General features: G+C 46.0%; 1 protein-coding gene across 1 annotated transcript in view; it reads left to right on the top strand.

The window, feature by feature from the left end:
* Nucleotides 1–14952, top strand: part of LOC129386506 (uncharacterized) — a 93922-nt gene extending 78970 nt beyond the window's left edge. Inside the window, exons 10-12 of the mRNA XM_072287553.1 lie at nucleotides 2066–2272; nucleotides 4305–4430; nucleotides 14094–14952. Coding sequence (XP_072143654.1) covers nucleotides 2066–2272; nucleotides 4305–4430; nucleotides 14094–14291 — 531 coding nt within the window. The 3' untranslated portion in view covers nucleotides 14292–14952. The remainder of the gene's footprint in view (nucleotides 1–2065; nucleotides 2273–4304; nucleotides 4431–14093) is intronic.
* The last annotated feature ends 642 nt before the right edge of the window (nucleotides 14953–15594 follow it).

Genomic DNA, 15594 nt, shown 5'->3' with positions numbered 1-15594 from the left:
TGTAACAGATAAGTATAAACACTTTGCAAAATTACTTAGCTTTAAAGTGAACAAAATTGCACATCTCGCCATCATCATCATATTCTTATGTTAGCCAAATTTTGTATTTAGCTGCAAAAAGTAAGGACCGTAGTTTTATTGGCCTCGCACACTTGCAAACATTCGCTTACTAACTAAATTATTAAGCATGGTGTGAGCACTCACAGGCAACCATGAACAAATCCCATTCGATGACCGCGGGCACTCGTATTCAAAACGCTTGCGCAAGGAAGTGCGGCAGCCGCAGCAAGCAAAGTGACCTTCGTGCTGTCTATCGCTTCAAAGCTAGCTGAGTGGCAAAAACACAGCACACGCAAAGCTACGAGCCGGCGGCCAACCTAGACGATGCCCCCAAAGCCGATCAATTTCAAGTTAAATCCCGCGTGACAGCGCGTCGTTGTCGAAGCACAATGCCTACCATACCTCCCCTCTCCCGGTGCCTCTCCTCCACCATCGCTTAAGTGGAGCGGCGCCCCCCCCCCCTCGACATTTCTTCCCACACGTGTCGCCTTCATGCGAACTTGCTATGAATCGGCAACCTGCGTTTCAAAGTCATTCACTTACCGACTAGTGGAGTCGGCACCCGTGGGTATCTTAGTCCGTTGTCCAAAGTTAAGCAGCCTGGCCGACAAGGACTGGCTTTTCTAGGCACGTGACCTCGGGCTGAAAGACCACATCACGGCCGAATTCGACCTCATGACTCCGGCCTCAGGTACTGGACAGAGTCACTTCCCAATTATAAGCCCTCATGCAACCAGGTCACCAGTGGTAATTTCGTAGGGCCACAAGAGAGACGGAAGCATGGTAATACGTTTGATCCTGATAGATGCTATAAGGGTAATGGACACGCGTCCGTTCTCCCACGGTGCTTGCAAAGAGCTCTGTTGTTTTAAGGGAACAATAATTTCTTGCCGAGAAAAACTATTTGCATAAATGCGCCACCTAGATACCGCTCAAAGCCAAGGCTGCTGTGGCGAGCTTGACCTTGGCACTCTTCTTACCGCTTTGTTCCCTTCCCTTCCTGAAACCATGAGCAGTGTTCCTTAAATGGCGCAAAAGAGAGCCATTCACAATCGCTCTCTGAAGGATCAGAAAGTCTCGATGCCCAAACGATGGCGGGAGACAACACGCAGTCGCTTGTCTTTCTATAAAAAAAAAATCAGTTATTGGAGACTGTGCTGCAGTGGGTTCCTGAAGCGTCTTGTGCCCGCTACTGAAGGTGTATGGACGCGCCGTGGTGGCTCAGTGGCTATGGCGTTGGGCTGCTGAGCACGAGGTGGCGGGATTGAATCGCGGGCATGGCGGCCGCATTTCCATGGGGGCTAAATGCGAAAACACCTGTGTACTTAGGTGTAGGTGCAAGGTGAAGAGTGGCATGCCTTATAGTTAGAGAGTGGTTTCGGCGCGTAAGACCTCATAATATTTTTGAGGTTCTGTCGACACTAGGATTCAGATGTGCTTGCTCCCTATTCGACACAAGAAAGGATTCCTGTTAGGACAGGGTTGCCTGGAGGTTCTCTGTTCAGGCAAAGGGCGTCCGCGCACTGATCTGTGTCGCGCGAACACATTTCCCAATGGCAGAACTTTTCGTCTTGAAAGGCTTCGTCTTCTTCACTCGCTACTGGGGTGAGTAGACAAGGGATCGATATCCCCATTTTAAGACGGCATTATGGAGATAAACTTCTTTACACATTCACTAATGTGTGCAATAAATATTATAGCGAGTTCATTCATTTGCCTCTCGAATATGAAGACACTGAAGTTCAGCTCGAACACCTGCTTATAAATTAGCTCCGTGAACACCATACGGTGTGATTACGTGCGCCTCCGTACGCCATTGACTATGTATACATGACACCAGCCTATATTTATACTCTTGCAAGATCGACGCGCTGCTTTATGCGAGTGTCCAAACAACGAATATGGAAGTTGCAACGTGCCAGTACGTTTTTTGGCTAAACATCTCGATCTTTTAAACCTGTAGCCTAGGAGGTGTTCATTTGCCTTTGCTATTTCGAATACTTAGGCCGAAGTCATGAGCAGCTTGACGGTGAACCCCGCGGCGTGGACACCAACTACTTCGTTTGCCGTGTCCGTTGGCATGGAAGGTCGTTGGTATAAGCCAAAGGACCGAGACTACGACCCCAACGGGCCCGGGAATTACCAGCTTGGCAAGCCGTGCACAAATGAATTACCTCTCGGGTTCACGAAGCAGACATCAGACATTTTATGGGTGAGTATGCCAACGTCGTAGTTTAGCCTTCAACATAGGAAGTTTCTCTACGTGAGATTGGGAGCCAACAACTGGAGCAGTCAGCCCACTGCGTTACTCTAGCGATTCAAGGGACGTTTGAAGCCCGCCGCCGTGTCCGTTAGCAACGCAGGCTAAAACTCTGATGCTCCAACTTGAGACATTTGAACTATACGTGCAATTTCATTTCCACGTAAAATTGTTTATTCGTTACAACGAAACATCCCAATCCCATCCCAATCACTGCTGCTATGCTCTCTTTTCACATATCGTTAACCGTAACATCGTGCTTTATATATCTCAATTTAGTGCATGCTATAGATGCATTGTTTGAGGCATTTCTATATTGTCATCGTATACAAAAACAAAGACGATCGCGTTTTTGCTATACTTAGGCTTAACGTTTTACTTGCAGTAGTGTGTGAATCTGTCCACGTCTACTTTTTGTATATTCTTATTATAAGATCCAGACCTTCGTTGTTTTGTGCGGTACTCTGTATTTGTTCTGATGTGCCTTTCTTATTATCTAGGCAAGGTTTTCTTTAGACAATACACAATTAATTTGGAACGCCTGGGCATCTCCTTAAACTCGACCCTGAAAACGAAGGCAGTGATTGATATACTGGTGCAGCGAAAGTAGACGTTACTGTTTCCAGTCTCTGCTTTGTTCCTCTGAATGGTATATATTACTCTACAGTTAATAATAAGAACAGGCAGTTGGTAAACGAGTCCATGTTATCATACTTATATTATAACCTGCTGTAGTCTGTACTGAAATGATGTCAATGTGGAATAATGAAGGTTTGTGCGTATTCGGATGAGTTATCATTGCCGCGGAGTGGTTGTCATACATTTATTATGCAGTCTCAGAGAGGCAACAATTTTTCAAGTTAGATCACATGCTCAAAGCGCAAGCACATGCTATTTACTGGATCCAGGCATTGCAACAAACCAACGCTGCCATTGAACCGTTGGTTACAAAACATGGCCTATTGAGTTATCGCTAAAATATTACCTTGCCTTCAACAAACTACTCATGTCTAGCAATGTTCAGTGCCATAAATACACAGATGGTTCGATTAACCCGAAGCCTATACCTGTGGCCTCTCTGACTGACCACAAATGGACAAACCTGCAAATGGAGATCGCGCAGACGTATATGTATAACAACAATACAGTGCATAAAGTAACGAAAGCTGCAGACAGACATGAAAAATGGCCTGCACACCCACGTATGTCCGCGTTTATTTTGTCGAGCCGTGTCTGGTTCTCGGTTCCATATGCTACCTTGTCCAAAAGCCTACCCAAGTGAAGTTAAATGGAAGGTGAAGCCTAAAACTCAAAATTTTTTATACGATATTAAAAAATAGCTTGCAGCGCCAAGTGACTGCGTGTCAGAATCACTTTTCCATGATCATTAAATATACTCTGGCTTCGCACTCTGAATGGGGGCACAATCATAGTATTATTAATGCGTCCACTCTATGAAAGTAAACAGGGACAGTTCTCTTTCCTCATGTTTTCTCCTGCAAAGGATGGAATTTATCGGCAACATAATTTCTTCCAGTGACGCTAGAAACTTGCTACATATGTCTTAGGGATGCTACGTAGCGCGCAATGCTTTCAAAGAAGCCTCACTTTCTGAAGTTGGCAGCGTGCGCCGTATTTAGCTAAGTTGAGGATAGGTAGTTTCAGTCGAGTCTGGCGGTACAAGTGTACATAAATGAGCTAGGGCGTTATTTTGCCCTAATTGACAGAAGCGTCGACTTCGGAGAATTACATCTTTTCACGTGTATATCTGTCAAATGCATTAACATCGCGCAACCGGCGCCGACGCCAAATCAAGTTATCAACGAACGTCTTGGTTACCACCTGTAGGCGCCAGACGGCGGAGCGTGACATCAGGCACAGAATAAAAACCTTGATGCACGTGCGATATGACAGGCGAACCGGTACGTTCCTGTCACTGGTCAACATTTAACTGCACTGAAAATTCTGTTTCGGTTTTTGACAGGCCTGTCGTAACCATGGGTACAACAAGACATTCAAGATCGACCAGACGTTCCAGGCGATGGTGGGGTACGATAAGCAGTTCGGCTTTCTCTTCACCTTCGACACAGCTGAAACACTTCGGTCAAAGGCAAGTCATGTTCTAATGTGAAAGCAGCACATATGTGCGCTCATTTAATTTTAGACCTGCACTATGGACCTGAACTCCGTGAGCATTTGTCGCCCTTGGGGAAGTGCAGTATCAACTTCTAGTTCTGGTCGTTGGCTACGTGGTTCGCCTTTTGACCGCGAGTTCTTGGAATCAATAGCCGGCGGCAGTTGTCGCATTTCGGCATTGATGATACAGGGAAGTGCTCGCGTACCGTGCTTAGGCAGCGCGTTAACGAAACCTAGGGTAGGTAAAACATTGACTAGCTCGCCGTTATAGCATCCTTTACAAAGAAATGTGCAGTTTGAAAATTCTAAAGCTACCCTGTTTTTTGTAATGAAAGTATACCGCAGCGACGATATACTACCATTGGATTTGCTCCTCCCGAGGGCTTATAAAACGTAACGACAAAAGTGACCGCTGTCTCAAAATTGACATTTAGTCTTCTTTATGAAGATAATGAGGAATAATATACTGCCCCATTCAGCAAAAACGTTTTTTTTTACTCATTGCAAACAGTATCAATTTTGTATTTCCGCTGTGAAGTGAGCTTCCGACAAAGCCTTGATATCGGCTATTTCTCAGTAAATATGGAGTATTTTTGTTCTTGAATAATGACGATGCTTCCAGCATTTTGCACATTCCAGGAAATTCCGTACGTTTGGTCGGGTACAGGTGTATGTTGCGGCTCGTTGGGCGATGCAAATTTCAATAGATGCGTCATTGCGCTGCACTTCGTTCATAGTTGTATTTGGTACCCCGGCAGGGCATGTGTTGATCTCATAAGTAATGCATGGGTAAACGGTGAAGTACAACACAAAGTGGCAAAAGCAATATTATAAAAATAGGTTAACAATTATCAAGGCAGAAACGCCAGCCAAAAAAAAATTTCGCAAATCTATGTTAATCTCAGCAACTGATCGATCAATGACAGGGAATCTATATAAACGAATTCTCAAGTAATAGGGTTCAGTTGGCTGACATTTTTTACTGAGGGCGCCCTCCCTGCCTGCGGTGCAACAAACATGCCGTCAACAATAGCTGCCTGAACTGTATAAACGTAACGTAAAACAGAAAAAAAACGCCTAAACAACCACAGTGGTGGTCTAGCTGTAGAGCATCCGCCTCTTACATTGAGTTTAAATCCCAGTGCCGCCGAAAAGCCACCGGTGGTTTCAAATGCGTACAGACGTGCCCTGGTCTGGTGCTCCGCTTCTCCTGGGGGCTTCAATCTTGACAGGGAGGCATAAGAGATTTCTCGAATTGTCTGTGGACGCCTCTTGTCCAACCACAGACGGCCTTGTTGAAGAGAATCCGCCGCGGCTGCGGGAAGCAAGTACTGTCGACGAGCACCTACCTGTGAAATAGGTATAAGCGCGCTCCCTGCCTGGTGCTGAGCCATCGAAGGATCTCAACGATGGTGAGGTGCTGTTTGTCCTCAACCCCAAGGCGTACCCGCCTCAATAGGCGCGTTTCGAGTGCCATATGGGGAATCGTCGCCATGAGAGCAGCCTAAATCTCTTTTTTGTTGCGCTCACGAGGGTTTCGACGGTAACTGGGCGCGCACGCTCCTTTCCCAAGCGTATCATTATTGGAGGAAGCCTAACGGCCGGCTGGTTTACGCTTGTGCAATTGTGTCCATTTGAAGTGGTCGGGGCCCGTCGACGGTGGGAATCAAAGCCACAATCGGCAGCAGCCGTGGCGTCCGCTCTACAAATAGAATGATGCAAATGCAAGACATTAGTTTATGTAATTGGTATTTTCATTTCAAAGCAAGGATTTGTACCTTTGTTCTTTAATTTGCCACTGATACCGAACATGCCGCTGAACGTCGACCTTCACCACGGTAACCGCGGGGGTGGAGGGGGGGGGGGGGGGGCTGGCTCCATTCCACGCTGTGAAAGTGGCTGCAAAGCGAAGCTGTGCTATCACCTGATCCGATAGACTGATTTGACGTACCCTTGAATTCAGTTCTTTCAAGCCTGAGAACAACGCTGATCTGTATATTGATGTAGCTGTTCCTTTCGTCGCTCATCATATTCGCGCTGTTCTTCAAACGTCCTAACTATGCGTGATTTGCACTGGTCAGGAAGCGCTGAATCCTGCGCAGCCTGAGCACGACGTCGTTGTGCACATTGACGTTGATGTTCCTTTCGTCGCTCATCATAATCACACTGCTCTTCAGTCGTCCTAATTGTGCGTGGCTTGCTTGGGGTAGCAACCGCTGCGCCGTGCCTAGCTTGACCACGAGGACACTGCGCATATCGGCATTGCTCTTCCTCTCTCCGCTCATGTTCACTGCACTTCGGGAGTTCTGAGTGGCGTTTTCACAGCGCTATCACAACATAAATGAAACCGCTTCGTACGCGGGCTTATCCTTTTTTACATATGAAAGTGTTGTGACGTCACTGTCTGCTTCGTATGCGACAGTTGCCACTTCCCCACAAGTGCAGCTTATGCATCCGTAATCTTTAACGCGAATCGCGTGTGCTGAACACTATTACCAAAGACGAGCTGTTCGGTTAGTTTGTTTTATTTCCCGCATGGGCGACGCCGCCGCTGCACCTGGTGGTGGGCCATGGAACCCAGAGGCACACGCGGCGCGTGCCTTTTCGTGTGATTGGTTAAGTTTTTAGCTACGGAAACGGAGAAATCTCGGAGTCCTAGTCATATGCAGCTTCATTGTCAAACCGCTGTGTTAATTGGCACAAGAGCCTCACTGTAAAACCAGACACACGTAGTCACACGCCTCTAAAAGGTTGCGCACCATGCGACATTTATGGTTAAACTTTTATAGTGTCGAATGAAGCTTTTATAGACCGTTCATGGCCAGAAGCATCGGTCTTCGCATCTGTTGGTATGGTAGGTATTATTGCTCACCTTGCTAGTGATTTGGCGTTGTGATTTAACCGCATACGTGAAAATGCGTGGCTTAGTCGGGGCTATGAAGTAAAGATTTGACCAAAGTCTGACGAACTTCTCGAGGCTTGTTGATGCGCCAGCCACAGATCTTTGCTCGCCTATTTCTTCCAAGATAGTAGGCATCAATGAGTCCGCCAACGCAATACAATAGGTTAGAGATTTCTACGTGCAAGCTTTAGATTTGGCCAAGTTTTGTGTAGTATGCAACTACACCATACTCACTATCCTGACACGGATTTCTAATTGGATCATTCTTACTTTGTGTTGCTTTTGCCACTTTCTCTAGTTCTAAATTGTTAAATCAATAAAAACTTTTTGTTCGCGCAACAGCACATGTCCTGTGAATTAAGGCTGTTTACGTTCGCGTCGCCGCACTACCGAAACAAGCGACGACATTTTCATTAAAATTAGCAAGATTCGCGTAATGTCTTGCTGCCCCTTTATAACAGAATTCATTTTTTCGCTAACATTCCGAACGTTCCCTTTTCTCAGTAAAGATATTGCAATGACATGAGGCAGGAGAGATGGGGAAGAGGTTACCTTGTGCTGCCCATTGACGCCATTTTAACATGAGCTTCAGCCTCGTCCTGTAAATAAACAAGCATCAAACGCAACGATTACCGTTTGAGCTGGAGGCGCCGGGTACGTCGACCAAGACGACGGTGCTGCTCCAACAAGTTCCACGCCGAAGTCCATCGACAGCCTCTGACACCACTGGAGATCGCTATGTCCCACAGCGGTGACCCACAGCCATCTCTCGCTGCTCCGGCAGGCACAACCGGCGCGTGGAAAACTATGCGAGTACGTGGAGGGATGGCTGAAGCGTCTGACGAAGTACAGCGGCTGGAACTCTGCGCCTCAGCTAGACAATTTCATCCTCTTCCTTGCAGTCAGTGCGCTAGTGTTCTTCGAGAACCATGATGATATTTTCACGACATGGTACAGCATCGTTACTGACCTCAAAGTGTGTTTCGAGATTCTATGACGAAAAGGAAGTGGTCTGAGCATACGTTGCTTTAGGGTGCTGAAGTCCCAGGTGAGACCTTTACTCGATACATAGAAGCGATCCTGAAGCAATGTGAAATGGTCAATCCTCGAATGTCCGAAGAGTACAAAGTTGGGCACCTTCTCGATGGCATTGTCGAGGATGTGTACCATTACTTATTTGGAAGGGAGAGTCTCGCCTCGGTCTCCAACCTCATTATGCATTGCCATTCGTGACCTTCAAGTTGCGGCGTATAACGACAATGTTAGGGAGGTTGGCGTATTTTGCAACGGTTGCAAGTCTTCACGACCAAAGTTTTCATTGTGACCTTGCGGTAACTGTAAGGCAAATTGTCTGCGAAGAACTTGAACCACATACCAAAGGGGCGGATGTCGAACAGCTTTGTTGTGCTTCCTTCCAAGCTCAAGAGCATGCATCTGCTGTATCCTCATTTTCTGCCATGCCAGGCGCTGCAGACTGTCAGGTTGTTCGGCTGCGACAGCGTCGTCGTTCCTTGCCCGACGACATGGCATACAATCAACGAATTCGTAAAGCTGCCACTACGAATCAGGATTCGGAAGATCGCGTTTATTCTCAGCGTCCAATGGTTGACCCCGCACTGCACAATGTCGGTCGCGCGTCGCCTGTGTGACGGTTACCAGTCACCAGCGCCGTTCACCACCACCACCGTGGGAAACTTGCAGGCGCTGCCGATGGAGGCAAGGTTGCCGGACAATCTGCGTGTATGCGAAATACTCCTCTGCCTATTGTGTAGATGAAGAACAAAGTGTGTGTGTTAATTGATAGTATGCCTGTAACCTCATTAGTGGGTACTAGTGCCATCGTTTCCGTCAAGAGGGATTTCAAAGGAAGGCTGAGTCGGAAAATTATGTTTCCATGGAAAAATAGTGTGACGTTTTGTGGTGTTAGTGGACGCTGTCTTATTCTTCTTGGTGTTCGTTTTGCAAGTGTGTTATGAGAGGAGGCTTTAAAACAATTTCTGGTACTGCCGTGGTGCACTCATGATGTGATCCTTTGTATTGACTTTATTCAGGTTGGTGGTACTTCCGGTAACTGTGGCACAGACGAAATTATATTAAATATCGCGCTTCCCTCCACCCTTGCCGACGCATCATTGCCAGAGAAAGACTATTTTGTGTTTCTAACAAACTGCTGCTATCGACTTGACCGCTGTCACGTGTCCCTGTCATTGTCGCTGCTACCGACCTCTTATCTTTTAAATCGCAAATCCATCCATTTTCGTCAAGCTGCGCGAAGAAAGATGTGCTTGTGGCGCGCAATCTGCGTACATTAGTGAATGACACTTCCAATTTGTGGGATTTCAACTGTTATTCCGTCCCTGTTGTTCACACGCACTATATGGAGCTCGCTGAATTTGACGAAAACATGTACAGCGCCATTACAGTTCAAAGCGAGGGGCACTCTCCTACTAGCTATTCCAACCGAAGTATTTCTGAAGAGCAGGTCCTACAGAGAATTAAGTAGTAGCTGCCCTCACATGAGGGCCACGCTCTCGCAAACGTTTTGCCGGCACATTTTTCTGTGTTCGATTAGACGCAAGATGACAAGCAGGCCTCACCCCCACGTTCTCGTGCTCGCCAGCAACGAATTGATATCGGATATGCACATCCCATTTGGCAACAGTCTAACCGGGTGTATTCGACAGATAGGTCTTTAATCGCTGAACAGGTGAAAGACATGGTACGGAAAAATTTTGAATGCAAGAGTCCTGTAGTCCCTGGGCAACACCGTAAACCTCAGTAAAAAAAAAATATGGATCGTGGTGGTGCTTTCTTTAAAACAGGAAACCAAACGCAGTCACCAAAAAGAATGCGTGCCCGCTCCATAGCATTAATAATATCACCGATTGCCTATATTCCGCAGTCTATTTTCATCACTGGATTTGCGATCAGGGTATTGGCAGACACCCATGCATCGAGACGATAAGGAGAGAACGGCCTTCGTGACATCATCCGGCCTTGATGAATTTAATGATATGCGGTACAGCCTTTGTAACGCGCCAGCAACAGTCGAACGATTTATGGACACTATCCTCCGAGAACCTAAATGAAAAATTTGATTGTGTTCCCTCGACGATGTGGTGATTTACGGCAGCACTTTTGAGTGGCCGTGCCAGACGTCTCCGTCGTGCTCTGTATTGTATCGAAAAAGCGGGCTTGATACTGAATTTCAAGAACTGGCGGTTCGGTTAAACCGAGACGTTACTACTTGGGCATCTGGTCTACAAAACCCGCATGAGGCCAAATCCACGAAAGATAGATGCAGTCAGCTCCTACGAAGCACCCAAGTAAGTGCGGGATTTGAGGAGTTTCTTTGGCCGTTGCTCGTATTTTTGTCGCTTCGTCTCAAGGTTCGACGACGTGATGTACTGCTCCCCATGTCTTCTCTCAAAATGTCCCTTCTTCAGGACATCGGCGTGCAACAACGCATTCCGGCAGCAGCATTTCTATTAGCGTAGGAGACTATACTGCGTCACTTCATACAGGGCCGAAATGTAGTGCGCTATAATGTAAAAATAATAGGCGCGTAATTATTATTTACATCAGGGTGCCTAAGTGCGTCTGGCGTTCTAGGAGTATCAAATGTTTCAACATGAATCTTTGCGGCAATAAAACAAGCGTGCCATTTGTCAATCTGTCAGACGTTGTGAGAACAATAATTCCTGAAACAAGTGCAGAGGCAATCTGACACAAGACCGGATAAATTATAATTTTTTTTTTATGCGAAAGCATCAAATTACTGTTTGAGCAGAAAGCCGGCGTCTGCAGCAGTGAAGCGGCGAAAAATTTCCCCTTGGCTGCGACTCCACGTTACGAGCCCGCCTCGACTCTGCAAAGCGGGCGATTCGGAACACCTTCAGCTATAGCGCGCCAGGTGTTGCGGCGTGAGGGGAAAGGGAATCGCACCCACGCACGTCTCCAGCGCGCCTCGACGTCACGGTGACGCTACGCGGCAGGGCGAGATGGGTTGTAATCTAGGGCGGTTATTTGGTCTAGTTGGTATTTCATGATATTTCAGTCAGCTAGTAATTTGTTTCATAGCACTATGACTTCTTGTTGGAACACCCCTTTTCAACGCATGCCCCTTTTCTATAATTACACACGATGTGGCAACGCAATAAAATATTGTTGGAAGTGAGCGCAGTCTATGTCGTCTCTCGCAGTCTATGTATTTCGCGCTGTACCTCATTCTTTTTATCATTGGTTGTTATCGGCGAGGTACTCGAGTGACGCGCGCGTGCGGGTGCCGCCGTCTCTCTGTGGCCCCGCTTTCTCCCTCTCACCCACACTGGGCTTAGCTACTGCGCAGACCTGCCGGCCTTCGTGGCTGCTCCTGCTTCCTAGGTCTCCCATCGCGCAAGACGTCAGTGGCATGCGGCGCCCCTGATTTCCCATCAATATCGTCCAAACTATTCCGGTCTGCAGCCAACATGCTAATGTGGAAACTATACAAAAAGATAACCCGCACCAATTTATTTCCACAACTAGTGCGTTTCAAAACTCCAAAACATTGCTCACCGGGCAAAACTCGAAAGGCCGCTGAGCGGCATTCAAGTGCGCTTTGATGGTTTCGCATTGTTTCACTTCCGACGGAAATGACAACGCTGGAGCGAGGCCGGATGGTGACTTGTTCCTCAAATTCGCAAAAATCCTCCGATTTTTCTTCCGTTCCATTTGTGGTCTATCTCTTAAAGGCCTACTGCAATAAAGAAGATAACCGACAGTCTGTGCTTCTGAGTAGAGATGTAAGATGTTGAATTCAACGTTGAAAATTTTGGAATTTTTTTTCGTTATTTTTTTTAACAAGGATAAAATTGAAAAATGAAACAGTTTCCCCGCAGGATTTATTTGTTGCCATGAGTCTCCTTTTCACGTCTCTAAGATTTGGCCAAACGCGGTGTTTGGCAGTCTGCGAAGCACCTGGATCGAAGCACGTGGTGGCAAGGACTTTCCTTCAACCAACCCTTGAGCTCCCTCGCCTGTCGCGCACTGCAGATTCCCCCTTCTTCTGCAACATGGAAAAGAAACTGGTCCGAGTTTGAAAATATGCCCACCATGCTACGCAAAAGGCTCGCAGGGCATCGTGTGCAAAAGCTTGTGTGCGGAAGGCTTCGTACGATGCCCAGCTAAGCGTTGACGCGGCAAGTGGAAATAAAACGAGCACAAATTGATACAAACTGATCATAATGCCACCATATTCTTGGATAAAAAAAAGCTTGCGACAAGGATAGCAATAGGTAAAAAACTGTTTTGTTTTGCCTCTTTTTTGGAGTTCGACACAGAAAGGATAAATGGCTAAACCAGTTGCGCCTTTGGACGTTTATTTATGGGCGGCTGAGACGTCTTACGTGCGTTTGGTCTATTTCTTATTGAAATAAACTCCTGAGTAGCTGTTCTTCCGAGAACTGCCTTCTTTTCTCGTGCTCTTTTGTGCACTAATTTTTCTAAAAATGGTTGAATTTCTTTTGTTTCTTCGTTTCATGATACGCAGAAGTTAAAGCTATCCCGAGCGCCTCATATTGGAGGAAAAAATTTTTTCGTCCGCAGATGAAGACGTTTATCGCACCATGCTAGTTATGTCGCAAAACCTTTCGATCCGTCCTACATGACGAAGCCTTATACGAATGGAGCCGCATATCTTTCGAAGGTTGCTTGGAGGCTCTTGAGTAGCGTCTCGTGAGCGCCCATCTATTTATTATTTTGCGTATTTCGCGGGATTTGTCTTTCTCTTCGAAAAACAACAGGGCACACTTCCCCACGAAATAATGCTTGATTCGAAAGTTATCTAAGGTGCCCTCCAACTCTGTATTTGACATGTTTGCGATTCAACCAATATTTAAAAAATCACTAATTAAAAGCAGTTATTAATTATTACTTCGTGATTAAGAAATACTGACTGTAAGTGCAAACGAGAGCCGTTACTATGCAGTCGATACGATGTCTCTAGGGCTTTTTTTTTTTTTTCAAATCTTGGTCCAAGTTAACTGGGACACCCGGTATACAGCTTTTTTATCTCTGGAAATGAAGATGTGCGCCTGACCAATGTTAATTCCGCCTTGCCTGGTATTTTTCTGTGCCACAATACCGGTGGAAATACTGCAAGAAGCCGCTTGCTCTTACAAGATACTTTGGCGCTGACTCATTGAGCACAACAATGAGTTTTCGGTATGGAGGTTTGAAATACACGTTTGCCTCATATGGCTCAAAGAAAAACAAGGACTCATGGCAACGTGCTGTGCACCTCAACGACCATGCAATCTCATTAGCTACCTGAAGCTTGTGTTCAGTGAACTTCACTGCAGCTCGACACGACTCAACCGTCTATCAAGTAAAATATTAATTCGGTGAGCTATGTTCTCAAATACATGATACTGAATACCTCCTTATGTACTGCTGACACTGTAACATTATGGCAACATTACGTAAAACAATGTCAGATGCAATGATTAGGATAATTGCATTGGCTTAACACCACTTTCGTCCACACAAAACCGGGCCGTGACTTGTTAATAATCTACAGCGCAGTGAATGCGATCCTGTGTGCCTTTCATTTCGCAAATACAGGCAGTTCTGACTTCGTACTCAATGGCGGTTTTCCCGTACTTTTACAATATTAATGACCACATTGGCCTTTTAACTGTTATATTTTGGACTGTTATAGGTAATCTGAGTGACAACCCTTTCATATTTTTGCAGTTGTGTGAAGCGAAGAGCACCGCCCCAGCTGCGAAGTTTTACATCGCTGCTGCCGCCATCGGAGCTGAAGACCACGTTAACGCGTGTGGATTCGGAGCGTTGACACGACTGCGCATGCTCAAGGCTCTCACTTATTTCTTTGCGTACAACTACACCTCAGCTGCGCAAAAGTCAGCATGCCTCCTGGTCAACCCTTAGTGAGAGCGAGACTGATAAGTCCCTTCGCAGTGTCTACAGCCTACGCTACCATTATTTTCAGGTCTTTTTTTTTTTTTGTCCGATGGTGAGGAAAACCGGCAGCGGTTTTTCATGCCCCGATCGGTAAGCAATAAAATTTCCTGAGGAGATAAGAATCTTGTCAACACTTATGGGAGAAGCTTTATTTGGCGAACGGCGCAAACATAAGCTTCTGCGTCGCACCATTTCCTAGGAAACTGCTTTTCGTCCAATCTCACTGGTACGTGCAAAGCCTCTTGCGATTGGATAAGGCGTTTTAGGACATTCCGCAATTTCTTTGTAGTTCTAGGGGAACAAAAAACAACAAGAAATGATTGCGAATAATTACGACAACGCAATCACGTGTCATAATTACAGTGTATTGCGAGACAATTCATAGTTAGTCCATTCCATATAATGATGAATCAATGATAGTATTCAATGTCGCGTGTGGTGGTTGTTATATTTTATTGCTGTCGGCACGTGACTGGTGAATTAGCTATCAGCAACATCTATTAGAATATATTTACGCTTCATACTAAACCATCGTAAACAAAAATGTAAAGCTTTTTAAACGACCAAGTTTTTGACGTAATAAATAGGCGAGTTATACTGCCATATTACTTCGAATATAGGTCTATTCCTATATTCGAATCGTCGAGGGGTAAAATTTGAATCTAAGTCAAGCCATATATATTTTAGAAGAACGGAAAACTCGATATAAGACGCACCTATGTTTATTATAAACTCGGTTAACCACGCCTCTCTACTCGGTGTCACAAGTGACATCCTCGTCGGATGCTTCTAAGGCGTCATCGGCACCCTAAACGACGTTGACCTCTGCGCCGTCGATTGCATTAGACAGGCAGAATGATCTCCAGGCAGGCTTTGTGGGGGGTGCGATGGAACCACTCTATTAGCTAGGCAATCGGCTGACCCTGGTGAGGAATATAAGCGGACACTCTATGGTCGCGGGCATAGGTCGATATATCACGCTGGTCCATATTTTATCAAATATTTCTTAGCGCCCATTAGGTGAAAATGTCTTATCATCCTTGGAGCTTTTCGTAGTGACAGCGCATGCACGGTGATGAATAATTTCAGCTTTTTCAGATGCTTCCCTAAAGACAGCCATGAATATTTCTTTCCTTTTTTAGTTCGCTATAATAACCGTTTTCTATTATAATCGTCTACCGTGCCCCGCGGAAGGTTTTGTTCAGTGGGAACATATTGCGTATTGGTTTGTAAGAATTAACGTCGTGAAACTGCTCACCGACTAGGAGAA

Source organism: Dermacentor andersoni, chromosome 4 (genome assembly GCF_023375885.2).
Source record: "Dermacentor andersoni chromosome 4, qqDerAnde1_hic_scaffold, whole genome shotgun sequence".
NCBI classification, from domain to species: Eukaryota; Metazoa; Arthropoda; class Arachnida; order Ixodida; family Ixodidae; genus Dermacentor; species Dermacentor andersoni.
Note: the sequence above shows the minus strand (reverse complement) of the source record. Positions and strands in the feature narration are given on the sequence as shown.